Source organism: Grammomys surdaster, unplaced genomic scaffold (genome assembly GCF_004785775.1).
Source record: "Grammomys surdaster isolate TR1022 unplaced genomic scaffold, NIH_TR_1.0 125231, whole genome shotgun sequence".
Taxonomy (NCBI): domain Eukaryota; kingdom Metazoa; phylum Chordata; class Mammalia; order Rodentia; family Muridae; genus Grammomys; species Grammomys surdaster.
The window spans coordinates 410477-428510 of NW_021620120.1; the positions used below are offsets into that span (position 1 = coordinate 410477).

Genomic DNA, 18034 nt, shown 5'->3' on the forward strand with positions numbered 1-18034 from the left:
GACAGTGGGCATCTGGGAAGAGGTATGAGGATTCTGTAACAAGGTTTGAGGCCACTGATGGCAAGCGATTGGAGCAGTACCCACAACAAGGAACAGTCTCAAGTGGGAATACAGTATTTTACCCTGAGAACATAAGGACATATGGACCTGTCATCAACCCTGAGTTATTTTCTCTCCCACTGAGTATAGTCTCAGGCACAAAATATAGTAAGCAATTTACATGATGAAAGTCTCTTGCTGGTTGCTATCTGAAAATTCCCTCAACTCACAGACACAGTGTAATCTAAATTCTTATCATTTAAACATAACAAAATTTTATATGGGACATTAGAGGCTTATAGATTTTTTTTTTATTTTAGAAAAATTCAAAACCCCAAGCTTGAGCCTTCATATTCAGGGACAGAACACAAAAGCCAAACAACACCAGGTCCTATGCAAGATACAGGACTCCTGCTACAGTGGAGCCCAGGACTCGGACTGTGCCCAGCTGCAGGAATGTTTAACCAAATGATGGAGGGGGAGGGACTAGGTCTCTGTTTCCTTTCTAGACTTTCAGTGCTGGCAGGGAATTGAGGTCAAGGGATGGAAATAAAATGATAAAGTTAACATCCTTTTCCATCTCTGGGAGGATAAAGGCAGAGAAAAGGAAGCAGGTTCCAGAGGAAACTCCTAGTCATAGACCTCGGGCAATAATCCAGGGGTATGGTTACAGACAGACCTGGAACAGGGTCAGGAAACATGAGGAAAGGATTTGTACAGGAAAAAAAAAAAAATGGAGTGGCCTTCCAAAGGCCTGCTCCTTCTTCCTGGAGACTCTGCCTCAGATTTGTATCCACGTCAACAGATTCCTCAGTGTGAAATCCCTTTCCTCTATTTCCAGGTGTTCCTTACAGAGTTAGTTTAAAAATCACCCTTGAGTGGCTAAAGCACACGAATGGATACACTTTATAGTAACAAGAAAGAAGATGGGCACATTTGTATCCAGGGATTGAAGTTTCTCAGTAAGACCCAAATCTCAAACACCGTCCTTACCTGCACTCTTCCTCCTCATCACAATGGCAGCCACAGGTCCAGTGACCAAAACTCCAAGGAGAACCAGACCAACAGTGATCCCAGTGATAGGGGTGGAGCCGGAGGGAGGCGGTGGCTCTGGGAGAGAGACAGTAGGGGAGGATAGAAGTGAGAGACAAGCTCAAGGTCTGCAGAAGGGCTCCCGCTTTCCCCCAAGGACAGATACAATGACTACACACACACCCTTTACCCCATTTCAGGATGAGGGGCTCAGACAGCCCCTCATGCTCCACATGGCATGTGTATCTATGCTCTTCTCCTGAAGGCACCACCACAGCTGCCCACTTCTGGAAGGTCCCATCCCCTGAAGGCCTGGTCTCCACAAGGTCCATGTCCTGGGTCAGGTCTTCCTCATCCCTCTGCCAGGTCAGGATGATGTCAGCAGGGTAAAAGTCCAAGGCCCAGCACCTCAGGGTGACGTCACCTTCAAGTGTAGGGTGATGGGTCACATTTGTTTTGGGGGGGTCTGAGGAGAAGAGTCAGAGGAGAACAACCTTCTGTTCTTTCCTGTGGACTATATGGGCATTAGTCATGTGATCATCCCCATAGTTGGGTTGAAAATTTAAACAGTATGGACTTAAGATGAAGAAACATCTATTCCTTGTATCTATTCCTGATCTGTGATGAGATCAAAATGGAACTGGCATTCATTCTTCAGAGTTAGTACCCCTTCATCCCCAAAAAGATGAAGTCAATGTTATGCTTTGAATGTAACATGTTTCCACATGGCTCAGGTGTTTGATACTTTCTATCTGGCGATGCTGATGGTTCTAGTGGAATATTTAGGATGTAGTAGTAGCTGAAGGGAGTTGGTTACTGGGAGGTGGGCCTTGAGAGTTATAAACTGTTTCCAGTTGTCCTCTGCTGCCTGGTTTGCCCAGAGGTGAGCAAGGGCTGTGGCCCTGAGCTACTCCCACCCCTGTGTGCTTCCCTGTGAATTGTTAGTTGATGGTTGGAGAAACAGAGTATGTTCTTCTTCCCTGAAGGTGCTTCTCTTCAGGTACTTTGTCACTGGGATGAGAGAAACAACTTATACAGTTCTTGAAAGAAGGTGGATCCTGTGGGATCTGGAAATCAGGAAGGCTTCCTCTGCTCCAGACCAATGAGAAAAGGATGTCTAGTAACTTTCTGGAGAGGCATATGCAAGTATCTGTTCATCCCAGATGGGGCACCAATGGGAAATGTCTCAGTACTGTTCAATTACTGTGACAAGATGCCATGACCAAGGCAACTTATAAAAAGAAGGGAGCAAGCTAACTAGAAATCTTTTGAAATCTCAAAGCCCACTGCCAGTGACAGACTCCTCCAACATGGGCACACACCTAATCCTTCACACACAGTCCGCTCTGAAAACCAAACATTCAAATATGAGAGGTGGGATGTGAGTGTGTGTGTGTGTGTGTGTGTACATGTACAGCACATATCGTATTGCCTCAGACTATGCAGCCTTTGTTTCATAGAGGAACGAGCAGTGACAGCACTCAATTTCTTTACGTCTACATAACTCAGATCCCATCTGCATCCATGCCCCATAGCCTTGAGAGCCCTGTGTATGGACTGTTTAATTTTTTTTTTAAATATTTATTTATTTATTTTATTGATGAGTACACTGTAGCTGTCTTCAGACACACCAGAAGAGGGCATCCAATCTAATTACGGATGGTTGTGAGCCACCATGTGGTTGCTGGGATTTGAACTCACGACCTCTGGAAGAGCAGTCAGTGCTCTTACCCGCTGAGCCATCTCTCCAGCCCCAAATTTTTTTAAAAGCTTTTGTTTCAAGAAGTTCAGAGGCAGAAGACTCCAGATTATCAAGGTTTCCGATACTGAATCATTAGTAAGGCATATGCATGATGAATCATAGGGTTTTTCTCTGAATTAAAGCTTGGCCTGAGGGGTATTATTTTTACTTCACTTTCTTTTTCTTTACTGTCTTAGTCTTACCACAGTTTCCACGTCTTTGGATTCCAGGGGCACAGATGTAATTTCTACTCTTTCCTTTATGCCTCCCTTACCCTCCACCTCCCAGCCATAAGAAATGGTAAGCCAGCACCTCAATTCTGGCTTTCCCCCTTTCTGTTTACCACTCCAATTTGGAGTTAGCACAAAAAGGTAGCATGTGCATGTCTTTTTCCCATTGTAATTCTTCCCTTAGGTAGGCAAAGTCTTTCTGGAAAGATGGCTTAGCCCCAGTTGCAAGTCTCAACTGCCCACAGCAAAAGCCACAAAACTGCTGTCACTGTCTGCTTAGGATCCTGCCCCACAGGTGTTATATCAGAAATTGCTGTTGGTGTTGGGATAGATCTCATGCCATGTTGAGGAAGACAACCACCCTGGCATCCCCAGTATAGGTATCCATACATCTTCAGATGGAGCGGTCCCAGATGCCAGTCCTATCTTTACGTCAAGGGCAATGCAACTCTTAGCTGCCATTCCACACCAATGGAGAAAGCAGAGCCACATCAGTAATTTCCCGCATGGATGGTTTGGCTTCAATTTCATGTCTTATATCCCATAGCAAGAACCATGAGGCTGATCCTCTCAGGCCCATTTTGGTCCTGCTGTGTTCCCACTCAGGTGCAGAGTGTTTTATTCCTTTCTCTGGAGAGTTACGATAGCTATCTACTCACCCCAGGAAGGACTTCAACAACAAACCAAATGAAGGATCCCATCCAAGCCCATCTTTACCATCCAACACTAGTTTGGCAATCCCATAAATGTATTGAAGATTACTTATAGACACCTGAGTGAGGAGTTACTTAACACTCATAAACACCTACAACACTGAAAAGTCCACTCCAGGATGAATGACAGCTCACAAAAGCTGCCTCACTGGAGTGTACCCACACACACACACACTCACCCATCTGCCTTCCTCTGCCACTTCAATGATGAGATTAAAGGCATCAGCCACTACATGCATACCATCAATTAACTGTATACACTAGTATCTCTGTAGATGAGGTGTTGCTTGTACTGGATTTCTTGTGATTGGGGAACATAGGAGGGTGTGAATGACTAGACTCTCCAGTGAGAGTAATCACAGCTATTCTGATTTTGAAATAGTAACAGCCCCGTACCTTGCTGAGCCTGGGGGACAGTATTTCACAGTAGGTGGCTTATGAATTGGTCCTGTTCTCTTTCCTTCCCATAAACTCTGCTCTAGGGTCAATAGAAGCTACCCCTCATACCTGCACGCTCAAGGATCTCCTTCCCTTTATCCAGGTATTTGAGAAGCCACTCCACACACTTGCCCTCCAAGAAAGACCTCCATGATGTAGCAACACCAGATGCCTCCCACTTGCGCCTGGTGATTTGAGCCTCTACGTTATCAACCGCAACCCAGGAGCGCAGGTCCTCAGACAGAGAGATGTAATCCTGGCAATCATAAGCGACGTGCTTATATCCACGGAGGAAGCGATGGTCTGGTCCTACGTCACAGCCAAATAGCCACTGGACAGTGTGAGACCCTGTTGAAGCCAAAGAGGTCCTAGGTTAGTCCCACTCATTGCACATAGCCTGCGCATGATTGGTCAAAGCCTATTTCAAACTGAAATGAAACCACAGTAAATTTTTCCAGAACGGCAGGAACTTGCGGATTTCACCAACCCAAGGTATACCATAGGAATATGCAGAGACTGTACACCAGCCTTCCGAGTATAGGGTCACTCACCATTCTCTCCCTGGCTATGGAAGCCCAACAGGGTCCACAGTTCGATTCGGCCAAGTATAAAGATCCCCCTGCCGAGGCGTGTCAACTCCTCTAAATGCTCAGGGTCCTGCGCTACAAATGACACCCGCGGCTCCACCCGCTGACTCGGCAAGTCGCTGTCGAAGCTCACGATCTGTGTGTCGTCCACGTAGCCCACGACGGTGAACCGAGGTTTGCGGTAGCCAGGACCATACAAGGTGGTGGTGAAATACCTCAGGGAGTGTGAGCCTAGGGGTGGTGAGGGGTCAACCCAGGTGGACCTGGGGACAGGTGGACCAGCCGGGAGTAGAGCTAGGACTCCGGACACGGATTGAAGAAGGAAACTTGGCAGAGGCTGACTAATTCTAGGAGGGGAGGGAGGGTTGGGCGATGGCCAAGATGTAGCTTTCCCAGTGCTGTCGCTGGTCAGCTCCCTCCCTCCTCCCTGCAGAAGGGGCCTCACTTTCCACCCCACACTCACCCGCGCCAGCCTGAGATGGGGCCAGGGCGGTCACCAGCAACAGAAAGAGGGACACCACGGACCCCATCCTCCGTGTTTGGAGAACTTGAAGAAGTTTGAGTCTTTGTTCCTCTTCATGGAGTTTTATAGCGTCGTGGGTATGTGGGGGCGGATCACCGTGACTCCTAGTGGTTCTTCCCACATACAACAGAAGTGAACATGTGGATGTCCAAACATTACTGGGGAAAGGGGGTTCCCATTTGTGGGTTCTTAGAGTGTTCTTGATTTAAAAAAGAAAAAAGAAAAAGAAAAGAAAGAAAAGAAATGCCAATAACAAAACTAGACTCAGAAGGACTCTCCAGATCCATTTCATTAGTTTGAGGACAGGGGGTGGGGGTGGATACAACAGCACTAGCAAGCCATAATCTTAGCAGGGGCTGTCTGGAGTGAAATAGAAGAGTAGCTCTTTGTGAGTTAGGGTCAGCAATGGAGGAATGTAAACAGCTGTATAATGGAGAAAAGAAAAAGGTTAACTAACCTTTTGGGTTATAAATCAGAAAAGCAACAGACTCAGCAGTGAATATCTACAAGGAACTGGATTGAGGGACTCCAGGAATGTAGTAAGTATATTATCTCATTTAGGGTATTATTATTCTATTTTCTTTGCGTGTTTTCAAATGACTAGCTTTCCAGAAGGGGTGTCTGCTGGCCAGCTGATTAACAGGTCTAGTTAGATTAGCTCCTAAGAAAGGGGGTGGGGGAGGGCGGGGCACTGGTATGCAATATTCTAATGTTTGGGACAGATCCGAATGGATAGTCTCCACTCTGGTCAGATGTGGAAATTAGATTCCTTTCTTTTGATCAAAAGCAAGTTACCCGCAAAGTCCTACCTTCTCATATGGTAAATGGCAAGCTGCCTAACACTGACAGTCGCTCCTGAGAACAGACGGCTTCCAGAGCTAGAGAAATGAACTCTGGGGCCACAAGGAAGCTTAGACAGCTTGAAAGCAAGACCCAAGACCAGGTACTTTGCCCACAGCTCCTCCTCCTGCACCTAGACTCCTTTACCACAGTGTTTCCCAGAGTCCTGGTGGAGAGCTGTGTGTGTCAGGAAGTCCCAACATTTTGGTTTCAGGATCTCTGTATGTTCTCACAGATTATCGAGGACCTCAAACAGATTTTATGCAGGGTACATCCATCGATCTTTCTCCGGTTAAAAAGTAAAATAACAGGCTGGAAAGATGGCTTAGCAGTTAGGAGCATGTGTTGAGTTCAGTTCCCAGCATCTACATCTTGCAGCTCGGGACAAATGGCTGAGGTGCCTGTTTAACATACCAAAGTGGAGTGGCCTCCAGATTCTTCCTTCATCCCTTAATTGCAACAGGATGTGGCTGGAGCACCCTCAACCCCTCTCCACTCCACCCCACCCCCACGCCCAACCCTCTTAGGCTCTTCCTTATACAATCTAGGCAGTTTGGTTACCTCCCCTTTTTTGTACCTCTGAGCTCCTGGCTGCTGCTCCTCTTCTCTCCCTTCTCCTCCCCCTCTCCTGACACGGGCCAGCTCACTCTGGACTCTTTCAGATGTCTCTGCCTCTAGCTGTGCTCTCCCTTTTTATCTACAATACATTTTTCCCCACTATACCTAGGAGCAGTCATGTCCTTTCCTTTTTATTTTTTCTTTTCATTCAACAGCCACCTATAACTCAAGCTCTAGGGGAATCCTTGCAAAGTCTTTGAATATACTTTGAATAAACATGACCTCATCTCTCCTGTAAACCTTTCCTGCTCAGTGAGTCTCCTGTCATGTAGCTCTGTTAGATCCACTGAGCAGCCTTCCCTTTCTATGTGCTCTGCCTGCATGATGTATGTGTACCACATGAATGAAATGCCCACAGAAGCCATCAGATCCCCTGGGACTGGTATTACAGATGGTTGTAAGCCAGCATGTCTATGCTTGGCGTTGATCCCAGGTCTTCAGGAAGAACAGCCAGGTCCCTAACTGCTGAACCATCTCTCCAGTTCCCTAGGCCAGCTCTAGGAGCCTACTTTTAGGCTTTAAGGAAACCAATAAAACTATAAGTTACTACAAACGGGAAACAAAGAAGCAAGAACCATATTAAAAGCTCTGTTTTACTGTATTCACTGCTTTTGTTTGCTTTCTTTATGAAAAAGAGTTTGCCTGGGTCTATGGAATGAACGTTAAAGGTGTTTACCTGAAGAAAGCTTTGATCAGGATCTACACAACATATTTGATTCCCTCCTCCCACATACACATAAAAAGTTTTCAAAATTAATGTAACACTTTTAAAAATACTTAAAACATGGTACATTGTAGCCCATGTCAGAAAAACTAGCATATGAGAGGTTAGGCTGAAGAAGAAGGTTTGACATGAGTTTGAGGCTAGCCTGGGTTACATGAGACCCTTACTCAACCAAAGAAATGTAGATGAGGCTGGGCAATAGTGGCACATACCAGCCTGACCTACTAAGTGAATTCCAGGACAGCCAGGGCTACATGGAGAAACTCTATTTCAAAGAACCAAACCAAACCAAACAACACAAACCAACAGGAAGATAAGCATGCTTGTATTTTTCTACAATGTCACAATTGGATTTCAATAAATTCAGTAAATAATTCAGTTTCCATGGTGGGAATTTGGCAGGTAACATTGCTTTTCTTGTTAATCTAATTGAAGCAAACCCATATCTGTTTATTCCAATCTTAATTGCTAATATTCATTCAAAAATGACATATCACACAGTAAATATATGTATAGGTGAGGGTCACAGAATAGATTTGAAGATGAAGGAGGTTGCAGTAGAATTTCATGATGCTTCAGAAGTGTACTTATAGAAATGTAAAATGCGGGGGGGATAGAGAGATGGCCCACGTTAAGAGCATCTTGGTTTGATTCTCAGCACTCAGGCCGTGGTTCACAAGCACCTGTAACTCCAGTTCCAAGGGATCTGACACTCTCTTCTGGCCTCCTCAGGCACCAGGAACACACAGACATACATGCAAGCAAAATATTCTTTTGTTTTGTTTTGTTTTGTTTTGTTTGTTTTTCGAGACAGGGTTTCTCTGTGTAGCCCTGGCTGTCCTGGAACTCACTCTGTAGACCAGGCTAGCCTCAAACTCTCAAACTCAGAAATCCGCCTGCCTCTGTCTCCCAAGTGCTGGGAGTAAAGGTGTGCGCCACCACTGCCCGCCCCCCCCCCCATAGAATTCTAATACACCCACAGGCCCCTACTAAATTTATAGCAGATGGTAATCTTCAACACTTGTAACAGGCTGGGGCAGGATGATTTATGAGAGTAGATGTATCCCCTAAACTATTGCATCACCCTCTTTTCTCATTAATGTAATAAACAAAACAAATGAAAAAAAAAAAAGACTAAAAGAATCAACAAGGCGCCAGGCAGTGGTGGCGCACGCCTTTAATCCCAGCACTTGGGAGGCAGAGGCAGGTGGATTTCTGAGTTCGAGGCCAGCCTGGTCTACAGAGTGAGTTCCAGGACAGCCAGGGCAACACAGAGAAACCCTATCTTGGAAACAAACAAACAAACAACAACAACAACAAAACAACAACAACAACAAAAAAAAAAACAGAAAAAACCCAAAGAATCAACAAGGCAAGAAGGATTTATTTTGGGATTTGACTTAAGAAGGTACATCTATCTCATCCTGGCTGGGAAGGCATGGTGGAGTTCACAGCAGCTGGTGCATGTGACTGGACTCACATCTCTCAACTCATCAGGAGCAGAGTGTGGGGATGCTGGCTCTCACCTAGCTTTCTCCTCTTCCTCGCATGTCTTCAGTCTGGGCCCCCAAAACATTCAGTGCAGCTCTCCCTGCCTCAGATTCATCTTCTCTGGAAACACCTTCACAGACATTTCCTGGGAGAGTCTAAATCCAATCAGGCTGACAATGAAGATTAACATTCACAGCTAACTAGTGAGTTCCAGCCCAGCCTGAGGTACAGTGTGGGACCCTGCCAAAAGAAATATGGGGGGAAGGGTAGAAGATGGCTGAGTAATTAACAACATTTGTTGGTTTTGCCAAGGACCAAGTTCAGTTCCTCCCATCAGCATGGTGGGAGTTACAACTGCCTGTAACTTCAGTTCCAGGGAATCTGATGTCTTTTTCTAGCCTCCTTGGGATGGTGCACACACAGTGCACATAAACTCAAGCAGGCAAAGATACATACACAAGTCACAGATACACAGATTAAAATAAGTAAGCAGAACTTTATAAAAATAAATGGCTAGTGAAATGGCTTAGTGGTTGAGAGCACTGGCTGCTATTGGAGCCGACCAGGGTTCAATTCCTAGCACCTACACTGTGGCTCACAACCATCTCTAGCTCCAGTTCTAGAGGACCCAACAAGTTTTCTGACTTCTGAAGGCTCCTTCATGCAGGCAGTACATATGCATACACATAAATAATAATAAAAATGGGCTGGAGAGATAGCTCAGCAGTTAAGAACACTGACTGCTCTTCCAGAGGTCCTGAGTTCAATTCCCAGCAACCACATGGTGGTTTACAATCATCTCATGTGATTCAGTGCCCTCTTCTGGTATGCCTGAAAAGAGCTGCAGTGTACTCACATACATAAAGTAAATAAATAAATATTAAAGAAAAATAATTTTAAAAATGTAAAACTTTTTTCAAGATAGGGAGGGAGTAATATTGGGGCTCCCTGCTCAATTGTCTAAGACAGGTCTGGGAAGAAGCCCAAATCATTTAGAACAAGATTTTTGGTCACTGATATGAATTATCAGATTATCACCCACAGTGAAGAACAACCTCAAATGGGAATATATATATATTTTTTTTTTTTTTTTTGAGAAAGCAATAAAGGACTCCTGTCGTCAGCCATGAGTTGTCATGTTGCCAGATACATGTTTTTTTCTTCTCTCCTATGGGATTTTGCTTCAGGTAGAAGACTTAGGAAATAATTTACATAATGGAAGCCTCTGACTATTTGCTCTCTGAAAAACCCCTAGACTGATTTTTAATTTCTAAGTAAAGATACTAGAATTCAAATGCTTGTCATTTATTAAACATGAAGGAAGTTTATATGTGATATGGAGGGTTGGAGGTAATTTTATTATGTCATTATGGAACAAGGTTTTGAGAAGCTGGGAGAAGGTACGAGCCTATCAACTCCAGGTGCCACACAGGATATACTTCCTGCCACTGGACACCAGTGCCGAACACAGGTGAAGGTCACTGTAGCTGGGGCAGTTTCCCTGTAGCTCCTGGAAACTCGGTGTAGCAATGCACCCTTGCCAAACACATTCTCTACAGACTCAGCTTTTCCTTATCACCGTGTGCTGAAGCAAAGTCCAGCGTGTGGTCATTCGACAAGGATTCATGTTGTGCTGAGCTGCAGGAATGCTTTTGGGAAAGCGATGGAGGGACATGATCTCTGCTTCCTTTCTAGACTCTCAGAGGGACATCCCTCTGAAGTATAGAGTTCAAGAGGTGAGACAAGTAGCCAAGGGATGGAAAAAAAATGGGAAAAGTCAACTCTTAGACTGAGTAAGTCGGGCAGTGGTGGTGCATGCCTTTAATCCCAGCACTTGGGAGGCAGAGGCAGGTGGATTTCTGAGTTCGAGGCCAGCCTAGTCTACAAAGTGAGTTCCAGGACAGCCAAGGCTATACAGAAAAACCCTGTCTCAAAAAACAAAAAGAAAAAAAAAAAGAATAGATTGAGAAACTACATCCTTTTCCATCTGTGGGAATAAAAAATGGGGAGAAAGGCAGGATGGGAAATTTTAGCAGAATTCCTAGGTTCAGCACCACTTCAGGAATGTTTTTAGAATTATTATCTGAAGACCTAGAGCAGAATCAGGAAATAAGAGAAGGGAGGTACTCCAGAAAAGCCCTCAAATTTCAGCCTGGAGACCTGTCCTAGCTGGCATGTCATGTTCAGTCCCATCAATGTGAGATATTTACCCCTTCTTTCCAAATGTGAGTTAGAACACAATATCCTAGATTGGATAAGCACACACACACACACAGACATATGTGTGTGTGTACATGTGTATGTGTACATGTATATGTAATCTATCTTATACTAACAGTAAGACAAAAGCCCTCAGATATAACCCATTCCCTACCTCTCCGCTTCCTCATCACCATGGCAACCACAGCTCCAGTGAACACAACTCCAAGGAGAACCAGGCCAGCAGTGATTCCCATGATCGGGATGGTGTGCTTAGAAGAGTCTGGGAAGAGAAAAGAAAGAGAGAGAAGGTATGAGCTCTCAGCTCTTACTCATAACCTCCTCAGGGCCTCCAGAAGGGCTTCCACTTTCCCTAATGATCATCTCTGTGTCCACACCACTCCTTACCCCATTTCAGAAGGAGGGGCTGAGTTAGTGCCTCATGTTGCACATGACATGTGTATCTCTGCTCCTCTCCAGAAGGCACCACCATAGCTGCCCACTTCTGGAAGGTTCCATCCCCTGCAGGCCTGGTCTCAACGAGGTCCATGTCCTGAGTCAGGTCCTCTTCATCCCGCTGCCAGGTCAGGATGATGTCTGAAGGGTAGAAGCCCAGGGCCCAGCACCTCAGGGTGATATCACCTTCAGGTCTGGGGTGATGAGCCACATGTGCTTTTGGAGGATCTGAGAAAAAGAGTTGGACAACTCAGGAATCTTGGATTCTTCCCTGAACTGCAGCAGTGTTTATAGACCATTCTAGAAACGGAATGGGTGGGTGAGGGATTTAAGCACCGTATAGTATCCTAGATTCAGGCATCTGGAATAATCTACCCTTTGGAAAACTCTAGAAATAGGTTGATTCAGACAAGACGGACTTCAGGACTCCCAAAGGAGAAAGCAGAAAGGTCCTGACTGGATGAGGGCTGTGAGACTTAGCATCGCTGGAGTCAAGACTCCAAAGAGTCTCAGGTGTGGGCAGAGAACACGGCCTGAGAAAAGCCATGACTCACAAAGGGCTGCAGACTGAAGGGGGCAGCTGTTATTATTTCAGAGATCTTTCCTTCCTTCCTGAGACAAAGTCTCAACTCTCCTGAGAGTCGGAAGAGTCTCTGCCTAGCGTTTGATAAGAAAACCCAGAACATTTTTCCTCTCCAGATGCAAAGAAGAGAAGCAGTATTCTAGCCCAGTTTATTTTCCTCCCTTCCAGGGAGACTGTTAGCCCCAGCCTGAGGGTAGATGAAGGAGATTCCCCGCGGCCGCATGTACCTGCTCTTAGCAGAGTCTCCTTCCCTATCTCCAGGTATGTGCGGAGTGAATCCACACACTCGCCCATCAAGTAGGATCGCCTTTGCTCGGAGACACCGGTCTCCTCCCACTTGCGCAGCGTGATCTGCGCTGGCACATCGCCTGCGGTCCAGGAATGCAGGTCCTCATTTAGGGCGAGGTAATTGCGGCCGTCGTATGCGTGCTCCTCATGCCCACGGAGGAAGAGTCCATCTGGCCCCACTTCGCAGCCAGACACACACTGAAAGACGTGAGAGCCTGGCCCCGCCCCGGTCGTATTTGAACCAAAAACCGTGCACAAAACCCCGTTCAGGATCTCCTCCAGTCCCGCAACCTCGGGCCAAACCTCGGAACTGAGGACCCGGGAACTCAGTGTCGTCCGTAAGGGATGTGAAGGGGTCACTCACCATCCTTGCTGTGGTTGTAGACGCCCATGGCCTCCCGCAAGTTCACTAGGGAATTCTTCTCAATGTCCTTGACGGTTCTGGTCTGCCGCTCCCAATACTCCGGCCCCATCTGTTTCACCCACTGCGCGCGAGGCTCCATTCTCTGACTTTTCCCCTGATTGTTGTAGCACAGGAACTGTGTGTCGTCCACGAAGCCGACAAAGACAAAGGAATGCTTCCTCAAACCTGGCTGGTTCACGGCGGTGGCAAAAAACTGCAAGGAATGGGTGCCTAGCGGCGGAAGAAGACAAAAACCCTTCTTCAGGATTTGTGGAGGTGTTGGGGCCAGAAGGGGAGCAGGGCTTGAGGCTCAGGGTGCAGTTTGGAGAAAGGAGAGGGAGAGTCTGGAGAGGAGATTCAGAGGCGCGGCTTCCCGAGTGCTGTGCACATCCCCCCCACTCCACCCCACCCCATGCCCTCGTTCTCCTTGGCAGAGGCAGTTTCCCTCAGGAACAGTACTCACCTGAGCGGACCTGGGTAAAGGCCCAAGCTCGGGTGAGCAGCAAAGGTAGGAGGGCAGAGAGCGCGGGGCTTCCCATCCTTGGTGTTTTAAGGTCTAGAAGGACTGAGCCTTTGTTCCTCTGTGGATGTTACAGCACTGTGGTGTGTGGGGAGAGACCATGATGACCGAATGGCTTTTTCCAGAATTCAGATATGCAGTGAGTTCAGGTAGAAGGACCACACAATTGACACTGATAGTAAGCTGGAGAAAGGAACTCAAAGTTAAGGAGGAATCCCTAACCCTTGTCTTCTTGTCACCTCAGATACATCCCTTGAAGAGCAGACTGGAGAGTCACATCAGAGACCAGGAATTTTACCACCCTCTTCTTCCCGCGGCTGGTGCCAGGAGCTGTGTCACAACATTTTGTTTCTAGGATCTATCTCTGCACACTTTTACAAACGTTAGGACCTCAGAGAGATATGGCATGTTATATCCGACCACATTTATCATATTAAAAATCGAAAGATAGGTGCTGGTGAGATGAATAGGATCTGGATTGGATTTCCAACATCCATACTGGGCAATTTTGTTTTGTGGCTGTGTAAATGAAATTTCTCAAACTTAGATAATCTGGAGTATGGAAACAACCACTCCAGTTTCTGGGCTCTAAGCCCCTCTTCTGGCCTCCTCAGGCTCCTGCAAACAATGGGTGCGCACACCATACACATGAAATAAAAATAAGTCTTTTTCTTCTTTAACTGAAAGATAAGTCAGCTATAGTGATCCAGGTCTGTATTCTCAGCACTAGGAGTGCTGAGACAGTCTTGTTACAGAGTTTGAAGCCAGTACAGACTATATAAGACTCTGTCGTCACCAAACAAAAACCAGGAAACAAAACAAAAGACATTTGAAAAGTGAAAAAACCCCTTTTATCCTGTAAGTAATCACTGTTGGATAATACAATTGTTAATAAGTCCAATTGCAATTGGGGTCCTTGGCCTAGAGTCATACTAACATGCCAACAGATTAGCCAGCTGTCAGGAAATATGGGAAGTAAATTATAAAAAGCATATCAGGAGGTCATCGGTCCTAAGAAAGCATCTAAGTGACTTTGAGGGTCCCATAGAACATGCTTTAAGACTCAGAGATTAAGAGCATTGGCTGCTCATCAAGAAGTCCTGAGTTCCATTCCCAGCAACCACATGGTGGCTCACAACCATCTGTAGTGACATCTTGTGTCCCCTTCTGGCCTGCAGGCATATATGCAGGCAAAATAATATATATATTCAGTCAGTAGACCACAGTCTCAACTTTGTCACTGATAAACTTCACATCCGGCTGTACATCTAACCATCCCTGACAGACAGATTCCTGTTCCCTCCATATCACGCCTGCTGACGGAGGGTCCAATCGACATGAAAAAAAGTACCATTGGCTGGGTCTGTGAGGTGAAGGGCTGTCCCACAGTGTCTTTAGCAATCCCATTTTGTGGTAGTACAGTTGAAGGGTTTCTCAAAATCGGGTAATCTGGAGATCAAAGGTTAGAACGGGGCCCTGAAGAGGATAGGAACTCCACAAGAAAACCAACAGAGTCAACTAACCTGGACCCTTGAGGCTCTCAGAGACTGAACCATCAACCAAAGTACATACATGGGCTGGGCCTAGACCTCTCTGCTCATATGTGAAGCTTGACCTTCAAGTGAGTCCTGAACAACTAGGGCGAGGGCAGTCCCAAAAGCTGTTGCTTGTATGTGGGATATGTTCTACTAGCTGGGCTGCCTTGTCTGGCCTCAGTGGGAGAGGAAACACCTAGCCTCTCAGAGACTTGAAGTGGCAGGAGTGGGGGTGAGGGAGCATCTGCTCAGAGGAGAAGGGGGGGAAGGATTTTGAGAGAGAGGTGACTGGGAGCAGGGCAGTGAGTGGGATGTAAAGTGAATAAATAAAAATAAAATTAAATTAAATTTAAAATAAAAATGGATGGACAGTATTAAGTTCAGTGTTTCAAAATAAGTTAAGGTCTCTGAAAGAGGTAGCATTAGGCTCGTCTGATGGTGGCAACCAGCTGCTCCTAAAATGTACATGACTGCTTCTTTGGAGGACTCATTTGGACAAAATCAAAAGCATTTTGAGTTGAGCTTTGGCGTGCCCAGAGGTAGCTTATGTCCTAAGTTATAGTAGGCATTTTGCAGATAACTGACATTTGGACCTCCAGGCTTCATAGCCTCGTTTATCAGGAGCTTTCTGAACAATGTCTATAAGGACACACTGTTTTATCTGGTTAAGAAATTATCAGCATATTGTGTGAGAATGGAGCCTTGGGTAGAGGCTATGGAATCTAAAACATCCTTACGTACTAAAGAAAATCCTAAGGGAAACTCACATTATGCCCAAGGTATTGGACTCCAAATTAATTTTCTCTCTCTAAATGCTAGTGCAGAGAGAAATATCAAGTCAAGGTATGAAGGAATCTAAAAGAAAGATGAGCAGAGGCTGGTCACTGTAAACCAGGACATGTCTTCCTGAGGGAATTCAAAGAATTATAGCACTTGGGGTTTTGTTTTCTGCAAATCAAGGTATTTTATTTCTGAGTTCAATTTTCTTCTTCCTTCACTGACAAGATTGGCTTTTTTTTTTTTTTTTTTTTTGGTTTTTTGAGACAGGGTTTCTCTGAGTAGCCCTGGCTGTCCTGGAACTCACTCTGTAAACCAGGCTAGCCTCGAACAAGATTGGCTTTATAGGGCAAAGAAGTAAAAACAAAGACAGCTAAAAGGAAGAAATTATTACACGTTCTTTCTTCTGTATCTTGTAAGAGGTGATGTTAGGCTAGTAAAGAGGAAAGTTTGTTTCCCTTCTCAGGAAGGGCTATCTGTCTGTGGTCAGTAGGAGCCCAGCCACATTAGCATGCGGGTTGGGGCTAGATGAAGCTTCCTGTCACGCATCATTCTGTTATCACAGTATTAAATCAAGATAACCTTCCAAAAGGGCAGTAAGTAGGAAATGTGAGGTCGGCTCTAAGGACATGGAAGTAAAACCACTCCCTTATGATTTTACATGGTAACATTAAACTTATATAACAAAATTCTCTCTAAATATACACACTGGTGAGAAGTCAGAGAACAAAAGAGCCTGCAACACTAAGAGTGCCTGACACTACTACTTAGCTGTGATAGCTGGATAATTAAATAGGTTGTTTACTGACTCCAACAACAGCTCGAGGGGAATCAGAAATGTCAATTATTCACAGTTTCTCTGACCCAAGACTAGAGAAAAATCACAATAAAACTTCAGTTCTGAATCTTCTACTTTCAGCTCTAGGCTGCCACTAAAGATTATTGACTCATTAGGGTATGTGGTTTTATCTTACTGGAGGGGAAAGGGAGCCCCTGGAGGGTCCTGATATTTAAGGAGTATGCTCTTTAAGGATTCCCCAAAAGAAGTAATGCTGTATTGTCTTATTGTCTGTAAGATTTTTTTTTTTTTTTTTTTTTTTTTTGGTTTTTCAAGACAGGGTTTCTCTGTGTAGTCCAGCTGTCCTGGAACTCACTCTGTAGACCACCTGCCTCTGCCTCCCAAGTGCTGGGATTAAAGGAGTGCGCCACCACTGCCTGGTTGTCTGTGAGATTTGAAGGCAAGATTTGCCTTCTTAAGAGCAATGATTTGTTTTTTGTTTTTTTTTAATTTTAGTTAGATTTATTCACTTACTCTTATATGTGAACATTTTTCCTGCATGTATATATGTGCACCATGTATGTGTTTATGCACACAGAGGTCAGAAGAAAGCACCATATCCTCCAGAATTACAGGTGGTTGTGAATCAAGTGGATGCTGGGAATTGAACCAGGAATGCTTATAAAGATTAAGCATTCTTAACCTCTGAGCCAGCTCTACATTTTGTTCACTTAAAAAAATATATTTTCCTACTGGGCAGTGGTGGCAAATGCTTTTAATCCCAGAACTCAAGGGACAGAGGCCAGAGGATCTCTTAGTTTGAGACCAGCCTGGTCTACAGAGTGAGTTTCAGAACAGCTAGAGCTACACAGAGGAACCTTGTCTTGAAAAACATAAATAAATAAATAAATAAATAAATAAATAAATAAATAAATAAATAAATAAATCTCCCCCCTACCCCCAAGCCAGGCATAGTGACATACATTTTTAATTCCAGCATTTGTGAGGCAGTGGTGTTTTGAGGCCAGCATGGTCTATACAGTGAGTTCAACGACAGCCAGACCCTGTTTTTAGCCTTCCTCCCCTACCTCCCACTCAAAAGTTATTTCACTTCTTGTTTTCCTATACATCACTTCCAAAGAATTGTGTGGCCACTTAATTAGGTCTTAAAGAAACCCAAGGCAAGTCTCAAGGTTTGACTCATGGCTTCGCCCAGCATTTCTTGTCCCACCCCTACCTAAACCTCTCCAACCCAGGGGCTGGGCTTCACTTCCCTTTCCCCAGATTCTCTTTTCTGTATAACTCAGCCATTTTGGCTACATGTTCTGTATCGCCCTTTGCCTCTTGGGCCATGGCTCCTCCTCTCTTATCCCTTCTCTCTTTTCTTCCTGTTCGGCTCTCTGATCCCCACCCCCAACCCTCCTCTCATGGCCCTGTTCAGTCTGTACTTTCCAGATGTACCTGGCTGAACTCTCCTTCATATCTACAGTAAAACACAAAAAAATTCTCTTCAACCATT

General features: G+C 45.3%; 2 protein-coding genes across 3 annotated transcripts; both read right to left on the minus strand.

Annotated features, from left to right (window-relative positions):
- Positions 1 to 1015: 1015 nt before the first annotated feature.
- On the minus strand, positions 1016 to 5310 carry LOC114637222 (patr class I histocompatibility antigen, A-126 alpha chain-like). The gene is made up of 5 exons (XM_028785447.1): positions 5244 to 5310; positions 4745 to 5011; positions 4263 to 4541; positions 1262 to 1537; positions 1016 to 1149 (listed from the first exon to the last, which is right to left on the minus strand). Exons 1-5 carry the CDS (start codon positions 5308 to 5310, stop codon positions 1016 to 1018), a joined length of 1023 nt encoding a protein of 340 aa, XP_028641280.1.
- A 3539-nt stretch (positions 5311 to 8849) lies between these two features.
- On the minus strand, positions 8850 to 13463 carry LOC114637221 (popy Class I histocompatibility antigen, A-1 alpha chain-like). Of its 2 annotated transcripts, none has more exons than XM_028785446.1 (6): positions 13369 to 13463; positions 12867 to 13136; positions 12442 to 12717; positions 11584 to 11859; positions 11351 to 11458; positions 8850 to 9131 (listed from the first exon to the last, which is right to left on the minus strand). In XM_028785446.1, exons 1-6 carry the CDS (start codon positions 13442 to 13444, stop codon positions 9109 to 9111), a joined length of 1029 nt encoding a protein of 342 aa, XP_028641279.1. In that variant the 5' UTR covers positions 13445 to 13463; the 3' UTR covers positions 8850 to 9108. The 2 variants fall into 2 exon arrangements, with proteins under 2 accessions (XP_028641279.1, XP_028641277.1); XM_028785444.1 differs by having other exon boundaries at positions 8850 to 9216.
- Between the last annotated feature and the right edge of the window lie 4571 nt (positions 13464 to 18034).

Excerpts from the sequence above, each read along its gene's own strand:
- LOC114637221 (XM_028785444.1), bottom strand. The coding sequence starts at position 13,444 with ATGGGAAGCCCCGCGCTCTCTGCCCTCCTACCTTTGCTGCTCACCCGA. Across the intron at positions 12,718-12,866 it reads CTACAACCACAGCAAGGATG|GCTCTCACGTCTTTCAGTGT; the intron begins GTGAGTGACCCC and ends GGGCGGGGCCAG. Across the intron at positions 11,860-12,441 it reads GGAGACTCTGCTAAGAGCAG|ATCCTCCAAAAGCACATGTG; the intron begins GTACATGCGGCC and ends TCTTTTTCTCAG.
- LOC114637222 (XM_028785447.1), bottom strand. The coding sequence starts at position 5,310 with ATGGGGTCCGTGGTGTCCCTCTTTCTGTTGCTGGTGACCGCCCTGGCC. Across the intron at positions 1,538-4,262 it reads GGAGATCCTTGAGCGTGCAG|ACCCCCCCAAAACAAATGTG; the intron begins GTATGAGGGGTA and ends TCTTCTCCTCAG. Across the intron at positions 1,150-1,261 it reads GCCCCTCATCCTGAAATGGG|AGCCACCGCCTCCCTCCGGC; the intron begins GTAAAGGGTGTG and ends TCTCTCTCCCAG.